This window comes from Lepidochelys kempii, chromosome 5, assembly GCF_965140265.1.
Source record: "Lepidochelys kempii isolate rLepKem1 chromosome 5, rLepKem1.hap2, whole genome shotgun sequence".
In the NCBI taxonomy this organism is placed as follows: Eukaryota; Metazoa; Chordata; order Testudines; family Cheloniidae; genus Lepidochelys; species Lepidochelys kempii.
This window is the reverse complement of record NC_133260.1, coordinates 82,290,498-82,303,696: the sequence shown is the minus strand read 5'-3', so window position 1 is coordinate 82,303,696 and position 13,199 is coordinate 82,290,498. Positions and strand designations below refer to the sequence as shown.

At 42.7% G+C, this 13,199-nt stretch overlaps 1 protein-coding gene across 1 annotated transcript in view; it reads right to left on the bottom strand.

Moving 5' to 3' along the window:
• SLC27A6 (solute carrier family 27 member 6) overlaps nt 1-12,462 on the bottom strand; it is a 55,741-nt gene extending 43,279 nt beyond the window's left edge. Inside the window, exons 1-3 of the mRNA XM_073346228.1 lie at nt 11,982-12,462; nt 5,525-5,731; nt 1,359-1,517 (exon numbers count right to left, since the gene is read on the bottom strand). Of these exons, the coding sequence (XP_073202329.1) occupies nt 1,359-1,517; nt 5,525-5,731; nt 11,982-12,462 (847 nt within the window). The remainder of the gene's footprint in view (nt 1-1,358; nt 1,518-5,524; nt 5,732-11,981) is intronic.
• Nucleotides 12,463-13,199: the final 737 nt, after the last annotated feature.

Sequence of the window (13,199 nt, the reverse complement as noted above, 5' to 3'; positions counted from 1 at the left end):
GGGGGAGTCACAGAGCTCCAGCAATATTTATGCTGGTGTGTTTACACAGCCTGCAGACAGTTAAACACGTGCATAACTTTACACATGAGAACAGTCCAATTCTACAAAGTTATGGATCTGCTTAACTGTAAGCCTATAGCAAGTTTAAGACTTTAAAAAGAACAGCTTGTGTTTAGGGTTGTTATCCTATAAATGTGTGGTCTCCTCTTGGCCCCAAGGAAGCCCTGCAAGTGGCCCATTGCCTCACTTTCCCCTCTTGATTCCTCAAATAAACTCAATACAGCATTTGAAATGTATAAATAGCCCTGTGGGGAGAGGGCAAGGGGCATTATTTTATTACCAAAAGTCCCGCTACCATAAACCAGAATCCCTCAGTGCAGTCCAAACAGCAGATTAGGTCCAACAATCCAACACTAAGTGTGGCTCAGACATCCCTCATCTTGCTTCAGCCCAGCTCCCAGGTACAACTCTGGCATCTCACCCCGCACCTCGCCTCACCTCAGATGTTTATCTACCCTATTTTCTTCCCGGATAGGGTTCCGGCTCTTGCCTGGAGATATCGGCAAGGTTGTCGCTCCCTTGTTCCCCAGCCTTCAGCCCTCTCTGGTCTTCCGTCTTCAGCTGTCTGGCTCAGCATCTCCCTCTACTGCTCGCAGCCTTCAGCCCTCCCTGGTTATGGCTCTCTAGCCTGGAGAAGTTTGCAGGTGACCCCAACTGCCTTCACCAGCCTATTATTCTGGGTTCACTGCCTAAACTGGGAACTCACACCATTTCATCCTTCACGGGCATCTCCTCGCTGAAGCTCTCAGCCCAGCCCTGTCCTTCCTCTGAGCTCTTTACTCTCAGGACTCTAGACACTCTCCCCTTTTAAATTCTGGGTTCTGAACTCTCCTTCTAAGCTTCCCCTCAGGGTTTGAGTTCCGAATTCCCTTCTCAAGCCTCTGAACTCTCATTTTTAACTCCCAGGGCAGCCCCACCCGCCTCATTACACCAACACAGGCACACCTGGACTGCAACAGGGGTTCTGAGGCCAATTTCATTTAAGGGCCTGTTACCCTAATGCCAAAAACAAAACCGTGGATGAACAGAATTTTACTTAATTTTCTAAAATAAAAGTGGACAATATGGACCTTACTGCAGTTTCTTAAAAAGAACAAACAAACAAAAAAAAAACCTAGTCAATGGAATCACAAAACTGGTTACAATTATTTCCAGATTCATTTGTTTTTTGATTTAGAAAGGAAGATACAAGCCAAGTCTAATTAACTCCACTGATAACGATTCTGCACTGTGTTTTAATGCAGTTCTAAATTAATCCCCTCTTCAATCAACAACGCTATAAAATAAAGTGAGCCTACCCAATTTAATACATCCAGCAATGCCAAGGACAGAAGCTGCACTGTGGTAAAGAGGGAGAGTTATATAAACAGTGTCATCTGCAGTAGCACCAAATGCCCATAATCCAGCAGCTCCTTTTAGGATCTGCAGATGACTAATAACTGCAGCTTTTGGTAGACCTGTAAAGACATAAAACTATACATTACAGAGAGGTCAACATTCACTTTTGTTGAGTACATGAGTATCCAGTCTGTTACGAACTTCAACAACACTAATATTACCTACCTTTCTATATTCTAGAGCCAATTTTTCTGCTAGCCACTTAGCTAAACAGACATCTAAGAACTTGTTTGCAAGTTTAATGTGGCACTAGGTCTGTTGGTCCTATAGAAGTAAGGGGTATGCAAGCAAGTCATAGCTGCATCAACTCACTGCACACTGGGTCATCTGATTCAACAACAGATGGACCAGGATGTGAAGCAATATGAAGGAGCTCCAGGCCTGATGTATAGATAAAATAGACAAGGTAGGTGAAGTAATATCTTTTATTGGACCAACTTCTGGTGACAGACAAGTTTTCAAGCTTACGCAGAGCTCTGCTTCAGGTCCGGGAGAGGTAACCAGAGTTCGGGTCCTATATCCATATAACTATGTTGCTCAGCAGTGTGAAAAATCCACACCCCTGAGTGATGTAGTTACACCAACCTAGCCCCCTGTGTAGACAGCACTAGGTCAGTGGGAAAACTTCTCCCATCAACATAGCTACTGCCTCTCAGGGAAGTGGATTAACAAAGTGGAAGAGGAGAGTTCTCTTTCATTGACTAAAAGCATCTTCATTAAAGCACTACAGTGGCGTCAATGCAGCGTTTTAAGTGTAGACATGCCCAGAGTGTCAAGCTAAATACAAGGGTAGAACAGATCCAGTGTCTTTATTAAGTCCATGATTTTTGGTGTCTAGCAGAGTTATGAATTTAAGTTCCCTTTCCTTAGAGGACGAGGATTCAGAGGTCAGATATGCAGTGATCATTTTGTGAATAGTGTTCATCCAAGTTTTTGTCTTTTATCATTTTTCTATGCGAGTTCCTTTGAGAGCGCAGTGATTGTCCGGTTTTTCCCCACGTAGTTATTAGGGCAGTTGGTGCACTGGATAAGGTTCACCACATTGGTATGATAGGCATGGGTAGAAACCATGGATCTTGAGAGCAGTTGCATAGCTAGGCGGGGAGCGGGGCAGCGGCCGCTCCCCCACCAAGCGGAAGTAGAGTCTTTTTAATTCTTTGGCGCCTTTTTAATTTTTACTCTCCCGGCGGTGCTCTGGGTCTTCAGCAGTACTTCACTCGCTCCAGTGGTGGGGGGGGTCCTTCAGCGCTGCTGGGGGAGTACTAGCGGGTGGCACCTTTTTAAATCTACGCTCCCCCTGTTTTCTCCGCCTGGCTATGCCACTGCTTGAAAGGTGTGTTGTGGGGGGTACTGATCCTCATAACAGTGAGGACATATCTGCAGGTTTCACATCTGGTGTTATAGTGGGGGATGGTACTGCTTTGAGCTGGTATGTCCTAGTGTATGGGGAGCTCGCTCGCTTCTGATGACAAGCTTGGCGAGGCTAGGGGGCTCTTTGAAGGCCAGAAGAGGGAGTCTGGGAAAGATTTATTTGAGGATGTGGTCCCCATCAAGTCTGGGGTGCAAGTTTCATGATTCCCTGTGTGGGTTTTAGTGCTGGGTATTAGGTGACTAGGGTTGTACAGTGGGAGGTTTGTTTCCCCTCCCCATATTAAAGCAGGTTCTGTCAGATTATTTCGGTAGCCCATTCCATCATGTGATCTACTTTTCTGATGGAGTTTCCTTGTGTGGTGAAGGTGATTTTAAGTGTGTTAAGGTTTGTACCTGGACTCTGTCCTCAGTGCACATTCTATGATATCCGAGTGCCTGGTAGATAAGATTTCTTGGTGTGTTTGGGGATGGTTACTACATGTGTGAAGATAAGTGTGGCGATCGATGGGTTTCCTATGTATAGTTGTCTGTAGGGTTTCATTGCTGAAGCTGATAGTGGTGTCCAGGAATTTGATGCTGGTGTGGTAGTACTCTAGAGAGAGTTTCATGGATGGATGGTTGACGTTATGGTGGAAATCTACGAAATCACAGCTGTCATGCTTTGCTCCATTTCATTTTGGTTTTTCACACACAGCAATCTATGTGTGGACATGTAGAGTTTCTTTGAAACCGTACGAGGGATCCTGCTCGGAGGCAGACTGGGGAAGTTCTAGACACAAGCACTACAGTGAAGCTGAAGCAGAAGCTTTATAAACCAACATCATTTTCCTTATTTCTAATCCTTGTTCAGTGTTAGAAGAAATTAGCTCTTTCTAGGATTCTTTACTATCATCACCTGACACTGATTTCATGGCATCTCTCTCCAGTAAGATTCAAGGGCTTCCCTGCCTCTGCTTGACACCCCCAATCCCAAAAGCTAGCTCCTTAGAAGATGTGGGAAGCAGTAAGATATTTGCCTTCTGAAAAAGAGTTCTAAAAACTTTTTTCTCTTTCTTGTGCTCCTGGATGAATGTTGTTCTCACATTAAACAACGACAGCTGATGGTGCTCCAAACTCAGAAAGACAAGCAAAGACTGCAAAATTGATCTTAAATATACAAAATTAAAAACCAATTAGGAGTTTATATTAAGTAATCTGAGCACGTTTATACAGCTGTATTTGGGGTGAGAGCCACTCACAAGTACATATCGTTTCCAAGGATGATCGATTAATTATACACCCGCAGGACAAAAAAAAGACGTTCCATACTGATCAGATCAATGGTTCATTGAGTATTTCCTCCTGTCTGGCTCTGACTGTGGCCTCTACTTGACATTCCAGAGGCACACAAACCTGCCAACCATACTGTACCTACCAATAGCTCACTGTGCAGTGCTTTATGTGAAGGAAAGATTCCTTCCTTTAGGAATCAGCCTTCACTCTTACTGGCTGGATTTGTTTGTACTAGATGAATCAGATTGCACAAGACATGATTTTAAACATAATGATTCAATTCCCTCTAAACTTTTATTCATGCTAAATAACTGCTCTTCTTGCAATCACACTGTACTTAAAAGAGATAAAAGTTTCAGTGTGCATAGGCTACATACAATCACTCAAATTTTCTTACCTCTGTAAGTAACTAAACTATATTAGATTAATTCTGGGCATTGCATCTTTCCACCTCAGCTTCATATGGAGGCCTTAAATGACACTGAGAACTAGGTTACAGACTACCTAGGGAAGTCTATAACATGATTTAACTAAGAGTATTCAGAACAAAATTTCTATCCACAGTAGCAAGCTCTGCTATATTTTTTCATCACTATTTCAAACATAGTTAATCTCTGAATAATGTTTGCAACAGTTCTGGTTTTTTTAATTACTTTAAAAAACAAACAGAATTTAGTTCTAAAATAAACTAACATATGGTTCTATGGAGGCAAATAAAAATCAATAAAATAATTATGCTTGGGCAGGGAAAACAAGTTGTAAGATGCAAGTTATTTTTAAAACATCTCATGACTGAAACCACAAGTTAGTTTTCAGTTGAATAAGAAACACCAATCTGTTTAACCTAACATCATGATGCTGCTTTTTATGCCACTGATCAGAGTTTTTTTTAAAAGTCTTAACTTCTTAGCCACTGGAGCAATGGTAATGAAACCAGCCATCTGTTTCTAAACTAAAAGGCTAGTAACTTAATCCTATTTTCGGTCTCTTTGGTGACCTGCATTCAAAGCAGCTTAATGAAGACCCACTTCATAATAAGTGCATAGTAACTTGTTCTAAAAGGATGTTGTAAAGTTCTAGGTGTACACATTAGCTCTACAGCTGTGTTACAGAATCACAAAATATTAGTATTATGTTTGCAGTGTTGACTAGCAGGCACCAGTAATAGTAGCTATTTAATAAAAGGGCATAATGCCCTGCCCCAGGATTTAAGCAATTCGGCTGGGCAGGGAAAAAGGAGCTACCTCTGCGGGATCCCCTATGCCAACAGCCTTGGAAACGACCAATGCCTTTCTTGAGCTTCTGATACCTTCTCCTGTAGGCTGAAGTGAGACATTTAGAGTGTCTGATACAGACACATTAACTGATGGTTTCATAAACAGTTTCAGGAAATGATGGAAACATGGGAAAAAAAGAGCTGTACCTGTAGTTCCTGAAGTAAAAATGTAGAGTACAGAGGATTTGAGGTTGTTTGCAGAGCGGAGGTTAACTGGTACACAGTCTTCAGATGCAGTTTCCAGTTTGTCTAAAAGGGTATTAACACTTGGCAGAGTGCAGTCTTTTGTCATTACCCAAACACCAATATCTTTTTGGAGGCTAGGAAGAATCTCCTCTAATGTCCCAAGCATATCTTAAAAAATAAAAACAACATTGTTACCTATTTTATAATGTATTTACAGAAAGCTAAACTTAAAGCAAGTTTTTCAATGTTTTAGAGTTATGTTAGCAAAATACAAGGAGCCCGATTCACCTCTGTGAGAGTAAGGGAATATAATCAGGTGCTGGTGCCCTGTGGGTCGGGTGGACTTCATGTAGAAAAGGACAAACAATGGTACATACAGTTGCTGTCACTCCCATGCTTTAAATTTTAGCCAGCACTCCATGAAAACCCACTAGCAATAACTACCATCTCTTGGCCACACCCAGTCTTGGGTAGTTTACAGTCAAGTTTCAGATGAGAAGTGTAGTTAATGTTTCTCTCCAGATTTCATCTGGCAAGGTAATCTGCCTTCATGCATTGCAGTTTAGTTATGGATACTTGGGCTGGTCTACATTGCAAAGCTAGGCCAGCTTAACTATATTGCTCAAGACTGAAAAATTTCATGCCCTGTGCAATGTACTTATGTAGACCTAAGCTCTGGTATAGGCATAGCGAGATCTGTGAAAGAATCTTCTATTGACTTAGCTACTGCCTCGGAGAGCAGAGAACCCCTTCCGTCGCTGAAGTAAGTGTCTACACTAGTGACACAACTGCAGTGTTTCTAGTGGTCTGCTTAATCCAAAATTATCCCCTTGCAAATGGCATGGCAGAAAGCAGCAACAGATGTCACCATTCTCCAAACATACACAGACTACAAGTAAAAAATGAGCCACTACCATGATTTATTGTCTCTTGTGTTTCTCATCCCCAGAAATGTTTGCAATTTTATGGAATTGGTGCCAAAGCAGCATTGGCTTATTTACAGAAAACTATTTTTCCTGTGTTTATGACTACTAATTTAGCTACAACTAATCAGGAGAAAGATCTTGGCATCATCGTGGATAGCTCTCTGAAGACATCCACGCAGGGTGCAGCGGCAGTCAAAAAAGCGACCGGGATGTTAGGAATCATTAAAAAAGGGATAGAGAATAAGACGGAGAATATCTTATTGCCCTTATATAAATCCATGGTACACCCACATCTTGAATACTGCATACAATACTCATCTCAAAAAAAGATATACTGGCATTAGAAAAGGTTCAGAAAAGGGCAACTATAATGATTAGGGGTTTGGAACAGGTCCCATATGAGGGGAGATTAAAGAGGCTAGGACTTTTCACCTTGGAAAAGAGGAGACTAAGGGGGGGATGTGACAGAAGTATATAAAATCATGAGTGGTGTGGAGAAAGTGAATAAGGTAAAGTTATTTACTTGTTCCCACAATATATGAACTAGGGGCCACCAAATGAAATTAATGGGTAGCAGGTTTAAAAAAAAAAATAAAAGGAAGCTCTTCTTCACTCAGCGCACAGTCAACCTGTGGAACTCCTTGCCCGAGGAAGTTGGGAAGGCTAGGACTATAACAGGGTTTAAAAGAGAACTGGATAAATTCATGGAGGTTAAGTCCATTAATGGCTATTAGCCAGGATGAGCAAGGAATGCTGTCCCTAGCCTCTGTTTGTCAGAGGGTGGAGATGGATGGGAGGAGAGAGATCACTAGATCATTACCTGTTAGGTTCACTCCTTCTGGGGCACCTGGCATTGGTCACTGTCGGTAGACAGAATACTGGGCTGGATAGACCTTTGGTCTGACCCAGTATGGCCATTCTTATGTTCTTACTGAGCATAAAGAACACTAAGAAATTGGTCACTGATTTTATGGTCATTCAGAATTTCAGGTATAATTCTGATTTTTTATTTTTCAGTGCAGTAGTCTTAGAAATAAATTTACACTGAGTTCTTAATGTATTTGAGAAATGTCAATTATATTTAAACTGCAGACAAGTCAAGCAAGAAGGGGGCTGTGGTCATAAGACTACCCTATGGTCTAATCAGGCAATCCTTTCTAAGGGGAAAAATATCATAGTTACAGTCCAATTTAAACTGTCATTTAGGATTCAAGAATGGCAGAAAGGCAGTGGTTCCCACTTCCTAGACTGAAGCACATATTTATGTTATTCCAATTAATTAAGATCAAGCCCAGACTGAAAATATCCTTGATTTACTGTTTCCACTTCTAAAATTACTCAGTTAACCTAAAGTTTCTGTTTCTGTGTACGGGTTTGTTTTTTTCACCTAGTATTGAATATTAATACTGTGAGTTGGTTCTACAAAAGACTTTTCAGTTGCACTCTGGTATTAAAAATTTGGAACAGTATCTGAACTGTTTGTAGCCATTTGTTATCTTGAAAGAGATTCCAGGTTAGATAGGAGAGCACAGCAAAAAAACCATAAGCAATTTCCTGAAGGAAAAAAAGAATCAGAAATAGCTAAATATTTTCCTAATATTAAAAGAGCCGGAAGCCTTAGATTAATTCTGCATCATGCATGAACAATGTGAGCTGAAGATAAACTCTCCGTTGTACTAATATATTTCCAAAGAGCACTTATACCAATGTAAAAAGATCCAAGACTATGTCCAATGTTGATGTATTGTTTAATGCACACTGAATTTCTCCACCAGATGTTTTTTAAAAACCTGATGCTCATTTTACACTTGTATTACCCATATGTCCGGAATAAACAGCTCTCTTGGAAGAAATGCAATACATCATTTCTGGTGGTTCCTGGTACATGTACATAAGCAGATGGTAAAGCAAGTCACAGGTTGTGAACTTAAGCTCTCTCTATTTTTCTTAGCAACATACTAAGAAACTTTTAGGGTTTGTTTTGCAATGAGTTGTTATTATACCTAATCTTTAACTATAATAGAGTAAATAGCAGTCCTGTGTGTTGTTTACACAATACATTCTGAACAAACATACATTAACTACATGGCTTCCCTGGGAAAATTCATGCGTTATTGAAGGTGGAGATCTCCCCCACGCCCTGTTCCTTCTCCTGCTTCCCTACGAACAATTGAGCAGGTTTGTGACATGATGCAAACAACCTGAATACATAAATAATTGTTAATTGTGACATTCGAATAATAGACAATACACCTTTTGGTTCTAAACTACCATCCTGCATTGCTAGTCATACAAAAGGTTTTCTCTATTTTTCTGAGCAAGGAAATAATGCAATTATTTATTGGCAGGCAAATATGAACCCTCAGTAATAACTGACAGAAATCAGATTATGAGATCAACGTGTACTGAGCAAAATCTTAGTCAGTTCATTCAAAAAGTTTTATGAAATATTGCTGACAAAATATTTGAAGGGCACTCTGATGCATATGCTAAATAAGCTGTGACAATCCAGGTAGCCACCAATGATCCTTTGAACAATAAAAGGCCAGTCCCAAACTCCCCATTTTTAGATGCATTCCCTCCATATACTTAGTTCCCTGTCAAAAAGGCTCTCTGTTCCTGCTAAATTGTGTTCAGCAAAAGCCATAGGTGCTGGAAGTATGGCAGCACCCTTGGTTTGAAGTGATTTCCATTATACACAGGATTTGGTTCCAATGGCTTTCAGCTCCCCCACTATAAAAATGGTTCCAGAACCTATGGCAAAAGCTTGTAGGAGTCATCAGATGTAGCTAAGAATCTATGTTGGCTGCCATGCCTCCCTTGAAATGCACTGAAGACCATGCAAAAGATTCTAGAATGTGTACAGGAACTACAAATACTTAGCATATACTACTGATCAAACACTGGGATGTATCTGAAGGAGGCACGGACTCAGGTAGGGGACCCAGTGAGTTTCCAGGAAAGGGAAAAAGCAAGCAATCAAAATGGAGAGCCAAATCCCATCTTGGAACAGTCCATAAGAGTCCACACTGCATGTCTTTAACTCCGTGCTGCTCTGGATGTCTCATAATTCTTATTTTTATCATTTAGTTTAAATAATCAAGTTAGGTATTAGATAATAATTCACATTTATTTTATCAAGAAAACAATTTCCCCTTTAAAAGCTGATTAAGGATTCTGCTGCTTGTATGTCATAGTAGCTGTTCTGAATTCACAAGCTCCTGAAAATATCTCACTCATTCCCCTTCTCCAGGGCATTCATAGACTATGATCTAAATTCATTCCTAGTTTATCTTGACTTCTGCCAGCATAAACCAGGGTTCAGGAGCCATAGCGACAAAACTTCCACAAGGGCACACAGCAGTGGCAGAAAGCAACAGAAATTTCCCCTCTGCCAGGAGGCTCCTAGGCAGTCAGTGAAGCTAGGGGGAAAAAAAAGTGGGAAACACTGGTCAAAAAGGAGCCCTAATCAGAACAGCTAGGGGATACAATTCTGCACATCCCCCTGAGCAGCCTGAGTTGTCAGGGGCCACTGACAAAGCAACCCTCTCTCAGTGGAAAGCCCCAAGCAACTCCAGAGCTGGAAATACTGCATGTACTGTCAACGGTTAAACCCTTGGAAGGGTTCAGCTACCATTACAGGTGCCAGGAAGTTCCATGTTCACTTTCCTGTGCTAGCTGGGGTGACTCTGGTACTACATCTATGCTGTTAACACTTACTGCGTCCATACAACTTCCTGCAGTAAGGGATACAATTTACAGTTTTTGTCAAAAACTCTCATTTAGCCTAGGTAGGACTGCATGATTTGGCTCTTTTAAGGATCAGATTCCACTGCCCTTACTCATCTTAAGTAGTACCTTACTACTCACTTTGTCCTTATAGTTTCAATATAGGTAAGGGTGGCAGGATCTCGTAAGTGAGCAGAAGTTTCACAGAAGCGAATTTCCTCCTTCCACTCTAACACTAAATACCATCAATCCAGCAGGATTAACTGTTTTAAACTATTACATTGAGATATTTTATATATATATTGAATAAGGTAAGCAGGGAACAAGAAAAATGTAAACTCAATAGGTCATTATTAGAGATGGTTGGGAATTTTTCAACCTAACTTTTTTTTGGTGGGGGGGGGGGGGTCAGAAACTGTTAACTGAAACTTTCAGACCCATTTTCTCCCACCTCCCAGGTGAGAGTCTTCCACCAGGCTATGCAGTCAGTCTCATCCCGTGCCCCCCACTCACTTAGTTATTTATACAAAGTGAAACAGCCCCAACAAGAGAGACTGAAAGAGCCCTCACATTAGAATAGTCAAAGTCTGGTGGTTACAGCCCTCAGTTGGAATGTAGGAGATCAAGCTCCTACTTGGCCTCATTTGCAGGGTCTCCCTCATCACAGGTGGGCATCGTAATCACCAAGCTTTTGGCTATTCTGGGGGGTCTCACTCTTAAAACTTTGAAAAGATTTAGTTTCATCACAATGAGGAGCAGGAAAATTTTTGAATGGGATAGGAAAACTATCTGCCACCTACTGTAGTCATTATGTGTTTTGTGATCCTGCTGAATTTGCATTGCTGGTTCTCATTTCAGTAGCTTGCGTAAATAACACTCTTCTCCACTCATATTTTTCAAACACCCATACGAACAGTAGTACAAAACATCCAATGAAACTAAAAATAATCAGGGGGAAGTTTTAGGATTACTTTTAAAAATAGAAAATCACCACTGTAGATAGCATGAAGAAGGAAATTCCACCAATCAGGTGAAAAGGGTACAAAATCCCTCTCGCAGCCTAGTAAAGGCACAGCAATACGTAGAAAACCAGAAACAAGGCACAGAGTGCAGGTAGAGGTAATAATTTTAGAGATGGGACAAAGCTGCATATTTAGAGTGTAAATTTTGAAACACACACACTCCAACCCCAAAGATCAGAAATGTTCCAGTCTGAGATTTTGCTTAGTTTTTTAATAAAGATAAAGAGCCGTTTGCAAAAATTAGCACCTGGATTTGGATGCTGAAGCTGTTTACCAATCAAGCTCTGGTTTTGGATATGTGGTTTTGGTTTGGGGCCCTCTCTCATAAAAACTAATTACATTGTACAATACATGCAGGTCGAAAAAGGAGTTCTATCTCCTCTGAACACTCAACAAAAATCCACCCATAATTTGGAAGCTAACAAAGTGAGCTACCCCTGGTTATTACATGCCATCTCCTAAATGTTAGTTGTCTACTGTAAGTCTGTAGCGGTCTCATCTCATCTATACCACACAAATAACACAAAACTTTTTAAGACTGTCAGCTGCTTGGGTTAGGAACTATATCCTCATAAGCCTACCGCACAAAAGGGACCCACTCATGATTTGTGAGCCTCTTGGTGCTACTTTAATACAAACATTACATTATCTGTCTAAACCAGGTCTCCAAAGAAAGGAGGTGGGGAGAAATGCAGTGTATGAGGTTAAAGCATGAGTATACAAAACAAGTATATACTGTACCTGCTCCCACAATGAGTATCTTGGGCTCACAGTTCCGGATAGAATGCAGAAGGGACCTGGAGCGGACGTTGAAGTTGAGGAAAGCCACCACACAGCCCAGCTTGGCCACTCCAAACCACACATGAATGAAGTCAGGTTCATTGCTCATCAGCAGGGCCACGGTATCCCCCTTTTTCAGCGCTCCCTGTTGCAGGAAGACCTGAGCTACCCTGTTACTCCTCCTGTCCACGTCCTGGTAGGTGTGAACATCTCCTTCATAGACGATGAATGGCTTGTGGGGCTGCCTTTCAGCTTGTTTCACAAACCTGTCCAGCACCGTGAAAATCTTCCCTCGCAGCCTGTAGATCTCCATGGTCAGCCCATATTTTATCACTTTCAGCAGGTATTTAAGGTCGTGCCAGAAGTAGGGGAAGAGGAGTTTCTGGATGAGATGCAGGGAGACGATCCCAGCTGCGGCGCCCGTTACCCAATAGGGTAACATCGGAACAGCCGGAGCAAACAAGCTGCGGACAACAAGCAACAGCTGTAAGCGCCTCACCCAGCAGTACTGGGGTGCTTTACTGGCGCCCCTGAGTCTGGAGAGACGGGTCAGAGTCCAGATGGGAGAGTCCGAAAGGAAGCTCAGGAACTCCGGCAGCTTTCCCCCAATGAGCAAGCCGGGGGAACCCGGGGCAGGAAGAGACGCGCACGAGCGCCTCAAAGAAGCTCAGAACAAGGCAACAGGTGGAAGATGGGCATCCCCGCAGCAGGACCCACTGACCAACGCGAGCCAAGAGCTCCTGCCCCCGGGGTCCCACCAAGCGGAGCGAGCCAACACCCTCGGTCAGTCTCTAGGCAGAGCGAGGCAAGCTCCCCGCGCTGCACTTCAGAGGCTCGGCGAGCAGAGGTGGCAAGAGCGCCCTGTCCTCACAGCAAAAGGAGGGGAACGCGCCGCGCCTACGGCACCCAGCGAGCACAACGAGCCCGCGGCCCCCCAAGGAGCGGAGCGGGACTAGGGTCCCCAGCGTTCAGCAGGCAGAGCAAGGTGAGTGCGGGCCCCCGGCCCCAAGACCCACTGAGTGGAACAAGCTTCTCCCCTACACTCCCCCGGGGCTCCCTGACGAGCGCGACCTCCTGCCTGGGGCTAAGGTCAGACAGGGACTTGCGGAAAAGGTGGTGGGGAGCCTCGGTGCTGCGCTCCTTGCTATACCCTCTGCTGCTTCGCCCCGCCGGGAGCAG